General features: G+C 49.3%; 1 protein-coding gene across 1 annotated transcript in view; it reads left to right on the top strand.

The window, feature by feature from the left end:
- The window catches only part of VAC14 (VAC14 component of PIKFYVE complex), a 59,189-nt gene that overhangs the window by 6,555 nt on the left and 35,965 nt on the right, over positions 1–16,669 (top strand). Inside the window, exons 6-12 of the mRNA XM_083870173.1 lie at positions 370–479; positions 1,437–1,543; positions 2,549–2,683; positions 2,952–3,104; positions 5,200–5,254; positions 11,575–11,719; positions 12,008–12,073. Of these exons, the coding sequence (XP_083726299.1) occupies positions 370–479; positions 1,437–1,543; positions 2,549–2,683; positions 2,952–3,104; positions 5,200–5,254; positions 11,575–11,719; positions 12,008–12,073 (771 nt within the window). The remainder of the gene's footprint in view (positions 1–369; positions 480–1,436; positions 1,544–2,548; positions 2,684–2,951; positions 3,105–5,199; positions 5,255–11,574; positions 11,720–12,007; positions 12,074–16,669) is intronic.

Here is a 16,669-nt window from a genome sequence, read left to right as displayed (position 1 = left end):
GCTCTCTCCTTTCTGTGCAAAGCAGGAGCTCTTGGTGCCTGGCTGGAGTCTGGGGAGATGTGTTCCCCTGTGCTCTCTCTTTTAGCCATACTGTTGCCATCCCAGGTCTGCCTGGAGGAGTCTTGGCATGAGTCTCTGCTTTGTTTTGCAGAGCTGTGATTGGAAATGTAGTACTGCTGCAAGCTGATTGCTTGCTCGCTGTGCTAATTCAGCTGCTTCCCAAGATGGGCACCCCACAGTGTCCTCTTCCTTCACCCTGTCTCACACACCTCAGCTCTGAATTCCTCAGCATCCTGCCAGATTTGGGCCAGTCATGTTAGTTGGCATCTTGAAAAATCATCTATTCTTTCATATTTCTCACTGATCTAGATCCTGGTCTTAGAGTCTGTGCCTGATATCAACCTCTTGGATTATCTGCCAGAAATCCTAGATGGACTCTTCCAGATCCTGGGAGACAACAGCAAGGAGATAAGGAAAATGTGAGTGTAGAGGCTGGCTGTTTGAGAGGGCTGTGTCACATTCACTGTTCATCCTTCACTTTTCTATTGGTTTTCAACTCCTGTGTGTAACTGCAGTGAAGTTCCATGTATGTGGTAGGAGACAGATTGACTGGGGCAGTGGATCCAAGTGTCCTTGGCAAAGGCCTCCCCCATCCCATGGCCATGGATGATGCCATACTCTGTACTGAGGACCAAACTGTTTTGGTTTGGTTGAGTTGTTGCTTTCCCAGCACCCAACTCCAGAGCCACAGAGGCTTGTGTGTTGTTCTGGGATGGGCATGAGCTCTCTGAAGAAACTTGCAGCATGAGAGCCTGTCTTGGCAAGGCATCTCCTGGCTGGAGAGGAGAAGCAGGGATTGGGAACTTTCTCCACAGATACACTGCTGGTCCCAAGACAGAGCAATTTTGAAGCACAGGAATGTCTGCGTGTTTTCAGGGAGTTCAAAGGATCTTGGCGTTTTGTGCTGGGAGAGAGTGGCCGGACTGGTTTTGTAGGGCATAAGTAAGTTGTGAGACTGGCCTGGGTCTGTCGGGCTGCAAAACCTTTCTGGGTCATCACTATGTCTTTTTTTTCCTAGCATCCACATGTCAAGGAACAAGCACTAAAAGCTTTTGGTATCACCTGCCCCACTGCTTCTCATCAGAGAGGAGAACCACAGAAACTGGGTGGCTGTGAGGGAGTTGTTAAAGCTGGGGAGGGCTCTGGGCTGCCATCACTTCTGTCCTTGCACTGTGTGTCCTGTGTGCAGTCTCTGCTGTGGGGCAGGGTGAGCTTGTCAACCTCATCTTTCTTGCCCCTGCCTCTGTGCAGAGACACTTCTGCTGTGCCACCAGCATCCTTCCATGTGCACCTGGAGAAGATAGTCTCCGTAAGTTCTCCCTAATTGCTTTGTCTAAGGTGACCTAGTGCTAATCAGCTGCTCTGTCTCTCCACAGGTGCGAGGTGGCTCTTGGGGAATTCCTCAAGGAGATCAAGAAGAATCCCTCCAGTGTGAAGTTTGCAGAAATGGCCAATATCCTGGTGATCCACTGCCAGGCAGCAGGTGAGTGCACAGGACCAGGCAGTAGCACCAGTCTCCTGGTTTGGGATGCTGACTATAGATTCAGGCCAGGAGTTTTCCAGCAGGCGCCAGCTCAATTGCTTGCCTTTTTTTCTGTCGCTGTTCATGGAAATCCTACTGAAAGGAGGGAACAGGCAGTTCTCCTGTCGTTGGCACAATTGTTTTTGTAGTGCAGATCCCTCAGCCACAACACAGGTCTGCATCCTCCCAAATAGAGGGGCCTAAAAAAATATTTGATGCCTGTGTATATCCAGCACTTCTAGGAGGATCTCCTTAAGGTCTTACTGTTACTGTAACCTCTGGTGGTGCTTGGTGCATAGGTCAGAGAGTTAAGGATGTCTGTGGGCTTTGTGGCAGTGCTACACTGTAGCTCCTGTGGGTCTGCTATGTAGGCAGTGGCAGAGGGTTACAGCTGCAGCTGGATATGTTTCCTGAGAAGGATCTTGTTCCCAAATTCTGCTTATTGTGCTCTTTAAATGTTGCTGAATGGGAGTGCATTTCCTGGGAGATAGAAAAGTATAGATAGACTGAGATTGGTTGCTCTTGATTAAACTAACTCCTAATGCATTTACTCTGTTTAACCTTAAAATCTGGTCTCAGATCAGCAGAGTGTCATGGCAGTGGTGCCTTTTCCAGAATTTAGGGCGGTTGTTAAAACCCCAGCTCTAGGAATGATGCTTGACCCAGACACACAGCTGCAATGTGTGTGACTGAAGAAATATCCTTAGGCGTTAGGAACCTTAACAGAATACTTGTAAATAAGGAAACCTGCATTATGGGTTGAACTGGGTTAACTGAAACCTATTGATTGTGTTTAATCTCAAGCTCACTGAAGGTTCAGGTCTTACTGATCTCTTCAGGACTAAACTGTCTCAGATGAGAGTCTCTCAGGATAGAGCAGAGGCAGCTCCTTGCTTGCAGGTGGTCCTTGGCCTGTGGAGCCAGTGCTGCCCTTTCCCTCAGCTTTGCATGTCCCATGTGTTCCAGATGACGTGATCCAGCTGACAGCCATGTGCTGGATGCGGGAGTTCATCCAGCTGGCTGGCCGGGTGATGCTGCCGTACTCCTCAGGGATCCTGACTGCGGTCCTGCCGTGTCTCTCCTACGATGATCGCAAGAAGAGTATCCTTGTAACTCAGAGCTGCTCCCCTTCCATTCCTGCCACAGCAGCCCACAGGGAAGCGACTCTTCTAGTGCCTGTTTCCTGCCCTTGGGGTGCAGGTCCAGGAACAGTTCTCCCACCAAGTGCTAACACCCACACTGCCCCTTGAGATGTGAGGGGGCTTGCAGTAGCTGGGCTGGGGAGCTCTGGTGGGGCTGCAGTGGCTTCTCCGTGGCCGGCGCCTGCCCATGTGTAGGACTGCATGTTCCTTACACTGCCTTCACTCAGACATCAAGGAGGTGGCAAATGTGTGCAACCAGAGCTTGATGAAGCTGGTCATCCCAGAGGATGATGAAATGGATGAGGCCAAGCCATCAGTGACGATACCAGCAGAACCCAGCTCAGAGGAGTCCCTCTCCAAGCCAGAGTCAGTGACCACCGGTGAGTCCTAGTTGGTCTGGGCCAGTAGAGCTGTAAGGAAGGTCAAGGGAGTGTTCTCAAGAAAAGTTCTTGAGATGGTTTGGTGTCCTGAAGCAGCTCAGAGTACATAACACCTCTGTGCTTTATTTGGAGACCTTTTGCCCAGATGATCCTCTGCTGAGACAGACACGCTTGTTGTAGGCTGCATGAGAGAGTCATTGCTCTGACCTGGAGCCTGAGTGGTGCTGCATTGCTGCGTGCCCTGGTGAGCATCCCCATCCTCTCACCATGCTCCCCTTCAACTTAGTCATGAAGTTGGCCTAAAAACATAATTTCTAGTTTGGGGGCAGACATCATCACCCAAAGAAGAGCTCGGAGAGCTGTTAGGTCTGAGAGAGCATCAACACATGCATGGAGGATGTGTGTGGTGAGGAAGGGTAGAGAACAGAATGGTGAGGAGTTTTGGATCCTTTCCAGATTCATGGTATTCTCCAGACCATCTGGCAGATATTGTCCCAGTCCTAAAATTTCCAGAACATAAAAGAGGGAAGTTTACAAGTGAGATGGGAGACCTGAAGGAAAGTTGAAGTGAAAAGACACTAAGTGGTCCCCATGAATCAGTGTTTGGGAACAAGTGATGTTAGCCCTCCAGCATCCCTTGGATGCTGTTGTCCTGGCATGATTAAACGTTTCATCTGGCACAACACATCTTTGTTGTCCAGGTGTGTGATAAATGTGTTAATGCTTAAGTCATAAGGGCTCATTTGGATTCTTCTAAAGCTGCACCTTCAGCCCAGTGCTCTCCTGTAACACACCCACCAGTGGCTTTTGGAGAATCCTGCCATGAGAGGGAGCAGGAGGATGGGATTAAGACTGAAGGATTTTCCTGTCCGACGGCAGCAGGGGAAGGCGGGGAGCTGGGGGGGAGCTGCCGGGGCAGGGTGCGGGTGGCAGCAGGGACCCGGGTGGGTGGCAGTGGGGGCGTGGGCAGCCGATGGGGTGGCAGGAGCAGGCCGCAGGCACGTGGGCAGTGTACAGGGCAGCATTGGTGGTTCAGTGGTAGAATTCTCGCCTGCCACGCGGGAGGCCCGGGTTCGATTCCCGGCCAATGCAACGTTCTTTTTCCTCCCTTTTTTTTTTTTTTTTTTTTTTTTTTGTTTCTATCCGTAACGTGGACCCAGGTACCTCAAAAAATCAGTCTAAATGAGCATCTTAGTCTTCAATAAAGGTGCAAAAGCTTTCATTACCTAACTCTGTACAGTTTTTTTTTACTAGAAGAGATGAAACAAAAAAAAATACTGCCATAACACAGTACCAAAAACTCTATTATTCCTTATTTCCCAAGAATACCTTCTTATATTAAAATCTATCACAGAAGAGCTTTAAAATATCAACAGAAAGTTTAATTGCTTTATTCTCAGCCCCTTTGGTGTCAAATTGCACCTTGAAGCAGTCAGGATCAGATAAAATTGTGATGCCTTTCTGTAAGAAACTCAGCTCTGTTCCTTGGGTGTGCTGATGTTGCTTGTGTGAGTAGAGGCTGTTGGCACAAGGGGGCACAAAGAGTCAAGTTCATCTTGTCATGCTTTGTCACTGTGCTTGTAAGACCCAGTTTTAGCACAGAGCAAAGGTTGAAAAGCTGTTTGAGTCACTTGGCTTCGACATACAGTCAGGCTATGGCCAAGTGGAGATGTCCTGAATTGGATTCTACCTTCACTATGCATGTGGTATATTTAAGTATTGAAATCAAGAGAGTCAAAGGCAGCTCTGCAGTTCTGAGCTACTTCTTTGAGAATGGTTAAAACCATCAGCCTGATGTGTCTGTGTCTCTGTTACAGAGAAGGGAACCCAGTTTGGGGTAGAGGTCTGAAGCTGTGCCCATCTGCATTTTGCTGGGTAAATGCAGTTCTGTACCAGCTTGTCTGGCAGCAGGGAAGGGCTTGACAAGGAGTGTAAAATACTCACTGCAGGCAGAAGGGATCCCTTGGGTGCCTGGACCCTCAGACAATGACTGGTGATGTCTTTGCAGAAGGTCATGCAGCTCTCCAGCCTCCCAGTCCTGCTGTCTACCTTCCCCTTCACCCCTCTAGCTGTGTTTCCTATTTTTCTGCCCCAGGTTCTCTGGATGCATCTGGTGACTCCAGCAACAGTGGTGTCTTCACAGTAACCAGGTATGGTCTGTTTGTTGCTTCAGGGCGGCTTGAGAAGGAAAGGCTTCTCAGAATACAGACAATGACTGACGGGTGCTGGGAGGCAGTTGGGGTCCCAATAGTGACTAGGGATGCTCTAGGAGATGACTGCTTCTGTCTGATATATATGCACCAAAATGTCTTGACTTTATGATGAACTGAGGTGTTTCTTCCCTGAAGAGACTGACCCTGTTCCATGCTGCTGTCTTGGCAGCCTACCACAGCACAGGTCTATGGGGCTGGACCTAGGGCTGCACAGGTCTTGGCCTCCTGCCAGCCTTTTGTGACATTTGTCAGCCCTGCACCAGTTCTGTGCCCAGCATGATCTCTCCTGCCAATACCTTTCTTCCCATCCAGCTATCTGAATTGAGAGACAAATCCATCTGTTCTAATAGCTTTCCTCCTGCTGCCTGCAGTTCCTTCACTCAGAGGTGGTGATTTCCAACACTTTCATTATGCTGATGCTTATTTTTATTTGTTGTTGTGATCCCCAAAATAGGATGCCTTGCTTTAGCTGCATCCTACCAGCGTGATGCCCATCACAATACATCCCAGAGCAGTGCAAGCATCAGCTTTTCAGGTTGATGGTCTGTACTCTCTGTTCCTTTTTTACATTTCTGCACAGCCCAGCTGCTCCTTGGGTCTAAATGATGCCCTTAATTTTTTTCTCTCTTTGAAGTACAGGTCATTTCATTTGCACCTAAATGTTGGTTTATGGCAGTTAAATGATTTTTCCTGACTTTTTTGTGGTTGCTATGTCCTGACCCTGTTCAGCTCTTGAAGTTTAGCAAGTGCAGAAGTGGATGTGCATAGGACTGAAATGGGGAATGGGGTGGGGAAAGAAAGAAGAGGCATTGAGTTGGGAGGACAAGTGATAGCCATGGCTCTGTGCTGAAGATCTTGCGCATGAGGTAGAGAGGGAGTGAAAACTGAAGAGGGTCAGAAGCAAGGAGAGCTGGGATGACTTCTCCCAATGTCACTGAGAGCTGGAAGGTTAACAGCTGCTTGAGCTGAAATGTTCTGTCAGCAACTCAAGCACCAGGGAAAACCATCTGGGAGAGAAGGCAAGACCCTCCATATCTCTAAGAGACCTGTTTTTGCAGAGCCCTCCTAAGCCCTTTTCAACAGGAAACTCCAGGCTTTCCCATGGGGCTTACCTGCCCCGTGTGACCTCTCTGCTTGTCCACTGTTGGGACCTGAAACATCTTCACTGAGGCATTCGTTGTGGGGGACTGACATGGGGTTGGAGGTAGGGCTGTACACGGCTGTTGCAAGCCCTGGACATCTGCCTGGTGCTCCATCCATCACTCAGGCTGTCTGGCTTGGCTCTGGAGCCAGAGGAAGGCGGGAGCTGGCACCCGTGGCCGTCAGCAGCCATAATTCACAGCGGCAGCTGCCGGCACGCTGAATGCCCACTGGGTGTCAAGGCAGGACTGCAGGAAGCCATTGCGTTACTGGGAAAAGCTGGAAAGCCTGCAAACAGAGGAAGTTGCAGCTGCCTTTTAAGATGAAGTCACTCTTTGCTTCTGTTTTTGTTCGTTCCCCCACTCCCCCCCCTGCTTCCCCCAGCCTCCCCCAGCGAGCAAGTGATGGAGCATGGCCGAGCGCCAAGCATGCAGCTCTCACGCCCCCTTTCCCTGCCCTCCCCAGCTGGCTGCAGAGGGACAGGGCTGCAGCAGCAGGGAAGGGAGGACCTTGGTCAGTGGGGGCAGAGGAGATCATAGCCTGGCATCTGCAGAGGGCCATGTTCTGGGAAGATGCCATCCAAGAAGATGACAAGGCCTGAATGCTCAATACATGGATGCTGGGCACATTCCTGTGGCCACAAAATGACACATGCAACCCCCTTGCTCCTATAATGTGGTCCAAAATGCTTCCCAAGTATTTGCTAGCTTTACTTGAAGGGAGTATCCTGGTGGCATCCACTAAGAAATGGAGACCATATCTGTGCCAAGACAGAATCTGGCTGCTGGGAAAGCCTGACTACATGGGGCTGGAGGGATTTTGGGGTTCCCCATCCAGATGGGGGGCCCCACTTTTAGCTTCTGCAAAAACTGTCACTGGAAGAGGACCAGAACCACGTTTCAAAGGCACTGGATCCTACTTCTGGCCTGGCTGAGCATGCTGCTGCTGTTTTAGCTGGTGTGAGCCTGGATCAGGAAGGGGAGGTGGAAGCATGGCTGCTGGAGCAGAGCCCGGGCTTCCTTCCGTCGGTCTGAGCTGCCACAGGAGAAGATCCAGATGTCTGTCCTGCGTCAGTAGACCAAAACAGCTGGAAAGTGATTTTTAGGCTCTTGTAACTGCATTGGTGTTTCAAAACAAGACCAAGACCTGGACAGTTTGAAACAGTCTCCTGATGGTGCTCCTGGGCAGAGGGTCGGGCACAGCTGGAAGCAGTCAGTGTTAGGCTGTCTCCATGATGGGATAAGGCTGATGGGATCATAGTCCCTCACCAAACTAGATGAAGTTTCCAAGAAGAGCCTTTGTGGTACTTCTTGATACAAGGTAGGCTTCATGCCTTAGGTGGTGGTCAGCAACACAAAGACACATAAAATCACATCTTGTTCTTCAGAAAGGGCAAGTGGCTGCCACGTGGCTGAACTTCTCTAGCCTGCATTTAAACCAGGCTTTTAAATGTGGTAGTTAGTGCTTTCTACAGAGCTAAAATAGCTGCTGCTTGTCTCATGCTGGAAGCTGCCCATGCCCGGAGCCTGATGCACCTTGAAGGTGCAGCTGAGGAGCTCATGGAGGTGGGAATAATTTGGTGGAGGATAGGAATGGTGTTGAGTGCTCTGCAGCACCCAGGGGATGGTTGGCTGAAGGCAGCATGATGGCTTGCTTTGAGCTGAGGCACCAAGCCTGCCTTGGAATCCCATTCTCCAGCAACTTGTCTTGCACAGCTTTTAAATCCAGGGTGACTCTTCTTGGCCCTTCTCTTCAGCCTGGAGTGAGGAGATGGCTTCCCTTTGCTGCTCCCACTTCATGCTTGGGTGGGTGAGCTGGAGGGGAGCCTCAGGCACACTGCCCCAGCCCTTGTCACAGTGATCTGCAGCTTGTTGGACTGCATGCCTCTGCCTAGACCTTGGCCTCATCCCATCCTTGGGAGATCTTGGAAACTGCAGTAAGCAGAAGAAAGCCAAGAGCACTGAAATGAGAGCAGTGAAGGACAAGGAAGTGACAGCTTGTAGGACCAATAGCAGAGAGGAGCTATTTACCTCCTGGCCACTGGCTCAAGCCCGTTGAGCAGCACAGCTGCCAGCTTGTATGGGAGCTGCCCTTGTGACTTGGACCACAATGAAAGAACCTGGATATTTCCACCCTTGGCAAGGCCATTTTGCTGGGCTTGCCTAAAGGCTGGAGCCTGGCCTGGACCTTAACCTTGTCTGAAAATGGGGTCAGGAAAGCAGCTGGGCCAGGCAGGAGGCCAGAAAAAAGATGACAGCTCAGACATTGGTGGAGAAAAGGTGACTGCTGAGGAGAGAGATGGCAGAAGCCCTTGAAGAAAGGGGAGAAGTGAGAAAATGGGTTGATAAAGGTCATGGAGTGAAGAACATGACTGTGGGTTGAATGTAGTGGGAAAGTAAGGTCAATTCCCGTGCTGGAGGGTGCTTTCTGAGATGGGGGGATGTGCTGAGGGATGGATCTTCTACCCCACCACTGAGCTTGAGCAAAGACTCCCAGTATCCAGAGGTGAGAGCCTGGCACAGCCTCCATCATTGCTCAGTTTGCCCTAAAAACATGTTCTCACTGTCACAGGCGAACAGCAGGGGCGGTGCCAGGGCCACGCTCATGCTCGGGAGGAGAATCTGGGGTAGTGGGTTAGATGGAAGTGATTGCATGTGACATCTGCCCTGCCACAGATGCCGGCGCTGGGAGCCGGCGTGGCAGGCCCAGAGGATCACATTAACGCAATGCCATTACTGCTGCTCCCGCCCCCTCCTGCCTGGGGATTAGGGAGAGCCAGGCTGAGCTGAGAGCCCGGCTCTGGAGCTGCAGCAGCGCTCAGCTGCTGCCATAACCCCTGGAAAAGGGAGTAGCCCGTGGTAGTCTGGTGCCACTCTATCCCAGAGGACTGGTGGGAGGTTTTTAGGTCAGTTTCCCATGTTCTTCAGAGATTTTTCCAATGTTCATCAGACCTCTCACTTTTCATGGTGGTGCCTGGCTTTTGTGCTGAGTAAAGGATCTGCTTCTCCACCAGCAACCCCCCTAAAAGGTTTATCTCAGCAGCTGTGGACAGAGGGTAGCCCGTGAGGAGCTTTTCCCAGCTGCAATCCCTCCTAATGGGAGCTGAGCCCAGTGGAGCCACAGGACAGTGGTACACAGTGTGGCTGGGGGCTGCCTGGCTCCAAGTCACCCTTGTGCTCCAGCCACCTCCAGGGTCTGCTCAGGTGGGTTTTGGCTTGAGCCACCCAGGCTCTACCCAGGTACTGCATCATGGGCAGTGATGGAAAAGGGGTTTTCACAAATGTTTTTGGCACAAACCAGATTGAAAATTGCTTGTAAACTGTGCTGTTAGAAGTCCAGCATCAGCAGACAACAGTGCTGTGGTAACCCGTAGCACCCTGCTTCCTGCCCACTTACCTCACAGCACCGTGGAGCTGGTGGGATGTGACAGCATCAAGTCCAAACTGCCCAGCTTCAGGCACCAATTCTCTGCACTGTCCTTTTGGCCTCTTGCTTCTGAAAACATGCATTACCCTGAGGTTTCTTTTTCTCCATCCTGTGCAGGGAATGCGTATATTTGGTGTGGAGGTGTTACCAGGTCAAGGTTTCATTCTCCTCTTCCATCTGAAGCCCTGTACAGGGAACATGGCAGGCTATGCAGCTGCCATGGGAGATGGTTTTTTAGGAAAACCAAATACAGTGTCCATTCAGCCTGGCTTAAATGAACTGGAATGCTGCTCCCTTGGACATCTCTCCCAAACTCTTATGCTCTGAGTCCCTCCTTCCCCTCAGTTCTGTGTGTCTGAGCATTTGGCCCTTGGCTGTTGTTTTCAACATCAAAGTGAAATGCAGTTTGCAGCCCCCAGCATCTGTTACATGAGGCAGATCAAGCAGTCAGATCCCCACAGGGCTCTAGGGGGCTGCAGCCTCCTCGTCTCACCCGTACAACGTGTGTCCTGGGGAAGATCAAATCCTATTAAGCCACAGCTCTACTTGCAAATTATACCGTGAGAAATCTGCCCCTTAGGATTTCTTATCAACCAAGATGCACGGCAGCTCTGAGCACGCTAGAAAAATCGGCAAGAGCCTGGTCCAGCCTTGAATAATTCAGTAGCTTGGGTATAAGAGGCGTGACATGGCTCTTGAGTGCAGCCTCCCCTTGGTGGTCTTCTCCAACCATCATCTCTCCTTAAATGAGTCTCCTGGGACAGATACTTCCCATATTCTTGCTGTCAAGGAGGTGGGAAACCATCAGGTAGATTCCAGGATCCCAATCAGGGCATAAAAATGCTGTATCATGATGGCTTCTGTGTCCCATTGCAGGTCCCAGCTATCTGGGAGAAAAAATGGGGGACCAAGATCTAAGAGTCTGCCCAATTTCTAACAGATACAATGTCCTGGCAAAATAAGGGAGTTACTTCCTTTCATCTCTTGTTCATGATGAAGGGTTATCCTGATCTATCTCAAGGCAGGGGTGTAGCAGACAGCTGCACCCCAAACTCACTTTCAGGCAGGACACTCTCTGCTGTTCTCAACACAAATCATCAGGATCCTGGATGCCGTCATCAGTTTGGAGTTGGAGTAGACATGGGTTAATGTTCTCTGAAGCTCTTTGAGCTGGTCAACCTTGAGGTGGATTCTGAGTGCATTTTATGGAGCTCTAATCTTTGAACCCCAAGTCTGGCAACTGTACTATGGACCAGTTTCTCACACAGCCACACTACTCTTTTCATTTAAAGTGGTGCCTTCCCACACATAGGTATCAGCTGCTTTGGGAAAAGTGGTAACCCTTAAAGCACTGAAGATTTCTGATGCTTCCAAAGCATTATAAAAAAGGAGAGTTACTATTTACATAGGTAGACAGTGATGGGACAAGGGGGAACAGTTTTGAACTAGGAGAGATTTAGATTAGAGAAACTCTTTACTCAGGATGGTGAGGCACTGGCATAGGTTTTGCAGAGAAGTTGTGGATGGCCCATTTCTGGAAATATTGAAGGCCTGGCTGAAGTAACCTGATCCTGGTGAGGGTTTGAGCTGAGGTGTTTGATGCAGTCTCTGGAGTGTTGTAGAGTTCCCCACCATGTGAGGAGTGAGTTGGATGTTACAGCACTGAACTAGCCTCTTTTCTTTCCATGCAGCTGTGAAAGGATACAGGTGACTCTGAACCTGGATGGAATAGTTCAGGTCCTGGACTACCACCTTAGTGATACATCCATTGGGATGATGACCAGAATTGCAGTCCTGAAATGGCTTTACCACTTGTACATCAAGACTCCTCGTAAGGTAAGTTGGGGACTCAGCATTCAGCTGAGCTTCTCAGCTCCCATCCTATTCCATTGCCTTGATAGCAGTGCAAATTGTAATTATCTTGGTAGTTTTGCAATGTGTGTCCACCTGCCTTTTCTGAGAAGGCTTTGGCTGCCAGATACCCCATAGCTTGAGGAAGAAGAGCTCTCCAGCTCAGGTGGAAAATGCTGGTGAAGCTCTTGGCAGCCTCCCTCAGGGCAAGTGTCCTGTGGCTGGGCCTGACCAGGCCTGTGGGACTGATGCCACCCATCCTTCTGCTTCCAGATGTTCCGACACACCGACAGCCTCTTCCCCATCTTGCTGCGGACCCTCTCAGATGAGTCGGATGAGGTAGGTGCTGCAAAAATCCTGGAAGCATACTGTCTCCACATCTAGCTGGGCTTTGGGTATTTTGGTGGAACCTGAGGTATTTTGTGAGGCTTGGCCAGTGTTGACAGTGAACAGTTTTACCCTGTTGGCCAAACTGAAGACCTGATGCAGAGCCTGCAGGTACTTGCCCATCTGAAAATCCTGCCATCTTGGTGGTTCTCTGATGTATAAACATTGTTCTCCATCTCTGAGAGTTGATCCTTCAGGGCCAGCACCTAAGAGTCCTTTTTGCCTGCCTGTAAAGGCAGATGGGGCTTCACCCATGGGACTAGGGTTGTGGTAATATCCTTATTGAGTGGAAATTCAGGTGCCTTGCAACAACCTCTGTAAAGATGCAAGGGGGATTTTGTCCAAGCTGACACTGCCAAATCCATATTCATGAGGCGTTTAAGCAGCACCCACTGCTTGGAGGGCAACAGCAGCATTCTCTGGCAGGGCTGCAGTAGATGCTCAGTGGTATCAGGTTGGCTGAGAACCACTCAGCTTGGAAGTGAGCAAAGATAATCAGGCAGCAAACTGAGCCAGCTTGCTCTGCTGTTGATCTTCATCTCCCATCTCCCAAGGTGCTGCACCATTTTCCTGTTTCCTTGTCTTGCTTCTTCACCCCTCTTCTATGGTTCCAGTTATCTCAATTTTGGTGTAGTTGTTGTCCTTTCCCTCTCTAAGTTGTTCCCAGCAGCATGGCTCACAGCTGGCCCAGGCACCAGTAGAGCCTCCACTATCAGCTGGATCCTCTTGCCCAGAACTACAAATGATTCTGGCTGGTTTCTCATCTCAGACCTTCCTCATGGAATAAAAATCACAGGCTATGCTGTGCCTTACATGCTCAGAGCACCAAACCCCAACCCTGCCATAATTCCCATGTGGAAGGGAGTCGTTAAGAGAGGAGGAAAGGGAATGAGCAAGTGAGGGAATGACTTGCAAAGGCAAGCAATTGCCTGGCCATTTTCCATCCCCTGCTGCTTACAATGCAAACCTTTCCAAAAGAGTCCCCAAGCATACATCTGCCTTTGCAACGCTCTAGAAAGCCTGCATCTTGCAGATAGTCTCTCCAGCTTGGCAGGAGATCTCAGTGAGTCATGTTGCAATTACACTGCTTATTAATATTTGAAAAAAACAGTGAAGAAAGGACCCTGGTGATGCATTTCCTCCATGTGACATAACTGGGAATGGCTCAAAAGTAATTTTAAGCTGATTTATTTAATCCTGGCTTCTATTTATTTAAATGTTTGGAGGTGGCTTTTTTTTTTTTTTTTTTTTTTTTTAAGGAAATCCATAGACGAGTCAATCCATTAAACACCACCATTTAGCTGGCTGTCAACCAGATTTGCTGCTTTCTGCAGAGGAAATAGCAATGGCTGAAATGGGGGAGGTTTGAGGTGTACATTTTTGGCAATGATGTGGACACTCTGAGCTAACTAACCTGCTGTGTCAGTGCCTGTTAGGAAGGGGGATGTGGGGTACTTGCTTAGCCAGTGCAATATTTGTGTGCACAGTCATTTTGTCCTACATCACCTGCAGACTGTGACACCCCCCAGAAGCCCCTGGAAAACAGCCTGGGGATCACCTGGTCAGCATGAGGGCCTCTGTGAGCTACATATCAGCTCTGATGAGGAAGCATCTCCCTCCTCTTTCCAGATAGGGCTGTGCACATTGTGTGGTGTAGCACGAGGTGTACACACATCTTCACAGGATTTTTGTGCTCTTTGTCCTGTGATGTTGCCCTCCTCCCCACGGGAACCTGCTGGGCAGCAGTGTCGGTATCGTCTTTATTCCCAGCAAGGTTGAACATCCTTATGTAGTGCCTAGATTCCCCTGGTCCCTTTACACAGTTTGGAGGCTACCTGTCACTCTGCTGATGTGCCCTGGAGCAGTTATTTGTTGTCCCCAGCTCATCACCAAAGGACAGTCTGGCTTTGGAGGGTCAGTGCTAGTCTGTGCATCAGGCTGAAAGACTGTACTTAGGCACCAGATTTTTAAGGTCTTTTCTTGCTGAGCTGCTCTCAGTCTCTCTCTGCACTTGCCATAAATAACCAAGCCTAAAGCAAAGAAGGACTCACACTGGATGGAGCCAGATCAATGCCCCTTAAGTTCTCATTCTTGTTTTTGTCATTCAGTTAGCACGGGGTGTTGCACCACCTCCACTGTGCTGATCAGGGACCAGTATCTCATGATGCATCTGCAGTGTCCTGAGTCATCTCTGCCATCTCTCCTATTCCCCTTCCTACCCAAATCTCCTGTGCCAGTAAAGAAATGGACAAGAGATCTAGTTAAGATTCACAAAGGCATCACAGAGAAGTTGGAGCAAAGCTGAAGCAGGCAGTTCCCTTTGATATGTAGACAAGTCAGGATCCAGGACTCCTGGCTGTCAGATGCTGTGCTGCTGCACTGCGTCACCTCATGCTGTTTCCTGTGCTTCCCCGACAGAGTGTTCTGTCCTGTGTTTGAGACCTGCTTTTGAAGGCAATCTATAAGAGCCCTGCTTAAAATTTGATGTGCTTGAAAACTTCCTTACTAGATGCAACTGGATCCTGCTGGGAGTAGGGTTTTCTACACTGTCTGCTCGGTTCATCTGTAGGAGTCTTGCTGCCCTGGTTGAAAAACTGATGTTAGGAAAGATGAAAAGTTAGGAAATGCTGTTTGGGAGCAGTGAGTGGGACCTTTCCACTTGCAGGCTAAAGGCACCACTGCTGATAGGTACTGCTGGAAAGAAAACATGTTCTTCAAATTGCTTCCTTCTGCAAGTTCATGGTGCAAAGGGAGCTTTGGATATAGTCTTTCATTTCCCTGGATTCTGAAAGGATCCAGGCACTGAGCTGAAGTGAACACAACAGGAGCTGAGGCATCTCTGAGAAAACTGTGAAGCAGTGACACAACTTGGTTTGTTTCTTTGCTTTGTTTTCCTTTTTCCGGCTCCAAAATTGAGTGGTTTCTTTATGGCTGAACGTGTTCCTGTTTGCTTATCTGCTCCCCTCAATCTTGTTGGAAGTTGAAAGTTGTGCTGGGACTTTTGTCTGAGTCATGCAGGAATGACGCATGAGGTGGAGCTGGTGTCTGATGTGAAGCAGGATAGACTCCGGCTTCCTCAACTCTGCTAACGTGAAAACTTGCTCATTATGCAGTGGCTGGGCAAGGCTTTGAGTACAGGATTCTTCCTTCAGAAGTCCCCTCAAGAGTTGATGACCTTCTCTAAAGAGTGAACTGAGCCTGGGCTGCCACTGACTTGGAAGGCAGGTTTAGATGAGTTACTAAGAGGAAGTTCTTCCATGTGAAGATGGTGAGACACTGGCACAGGTTGCCCAGAGAGGCTGTGGCTGCTCCATCCATGGAAGTGTTCAGGTTGGATGGGGCTCTGAGCAACCTTATCTAGCAGAAGGTATTCCTGCCCATGGCAGGGGGGTTGGAACCAGATAAGCTTTAAAGATTCTTTCCAAAGCCAAACCATTATGTGATTTTATGATGTGTTTGGACCTCTACATGACCCTCAAGCCAACTTCTCACAAGAAGCTGAAACGTTCTGCCCTCTTTTGGGTTTCCAGTATTAAACTAGAAGAAAAGAAAACCCTGGGATGGTGGTATACTGATAGTTATCTCTTTCCTTTGCATGTCCCGCTGCAGCACTGCAGGGTTTCAAAGCCAGGTCTCTGCCCTGCTCTGAGCTCTGCTGTCACACTAAATCCTGGCAAACTTCTCCTATCACACCCAATCCCAGTACAATGAAGCTGAACAAAGGCTTGTGCCAAAGCAAATAGCTGTCTTAGTGTGGCTTGGTTTGGAGCTTTGCTCTGTTGGGTTTAAAGCCATTGTCCTCCAGCTTCTGGCCTTTCATCTGCCAGAGCCAAAATATTGTGACCTGGTGCAAAGCAGAGGGTGTAAGCTAAAGACTTGCAAAGAGGAAAACTGTAATACATGTATGCCTGGCTTTATTTAAACTTTTTTTGTTGGTAAAGCTTCTCTGGAGGGAGACTCAAAGCTATGAGGTACTGAAGCAAGGAGGTGACTGGTTTTCAAGAGGGAAGTTACCGTGAGGGTGAGCTTGAGACTGAAATGGGTTATAGAGAAGTGTGTATAATTCCAGTCGGATAGTGGAAAATGCAGTTAGCCTGGTTTGCCATAAGTAGAAGCAGCCTGTAAGCAGAAGTGGGGTGATGCTTTCCCAGAGGACTCAAGACCACCTGGTTGAACAATGATCTGTGTGCTGCATCCTGCAGAAATATGATGTTTCTTTGTGGGGAGTATGATCCATAGGGAGCTTCTTGGCTTAGCCCCAGTTTCAGACCACAATTTCCCAACTTATGTATACATATCCATATGCAGTTTATATGTACAATGAACAAGTTGGGTAAACTGGCAATCTGGGCTTGAGGTGGTGCTTATAGCATTCCTGAATGAAGTTATAGAGTAGACTAAAACCACAGAAAACCTGTCTGCCCTTGAGGACAGGCAATCTCTGTCCTAGGGAGCTGACTTGGAGAGAGTCTAGGATGGGATGGAGATGTAGGATGCAAGATTTGGTGAGTTGGGCTTTGGGTGCCTGGTTCACTGCCTGCAGAGGAA

This window comes from Zosterops lateralis (genome assembly GCF_965231275.1).
Source record: "Zosterops lateralis genome assembly, chromosome: 12".
Lineage (NCBI taxonomy): Eukaryota > Metazoa > Chordata > Aves > Passeriformes > Zosteropidae > Zosterops > Zosterops lateralis.
The sequence above is the reverse complement of the archived record's forward strand: the minus strand, read 5'-3'. Positions and strand labels throughout refer to the sequence as shown.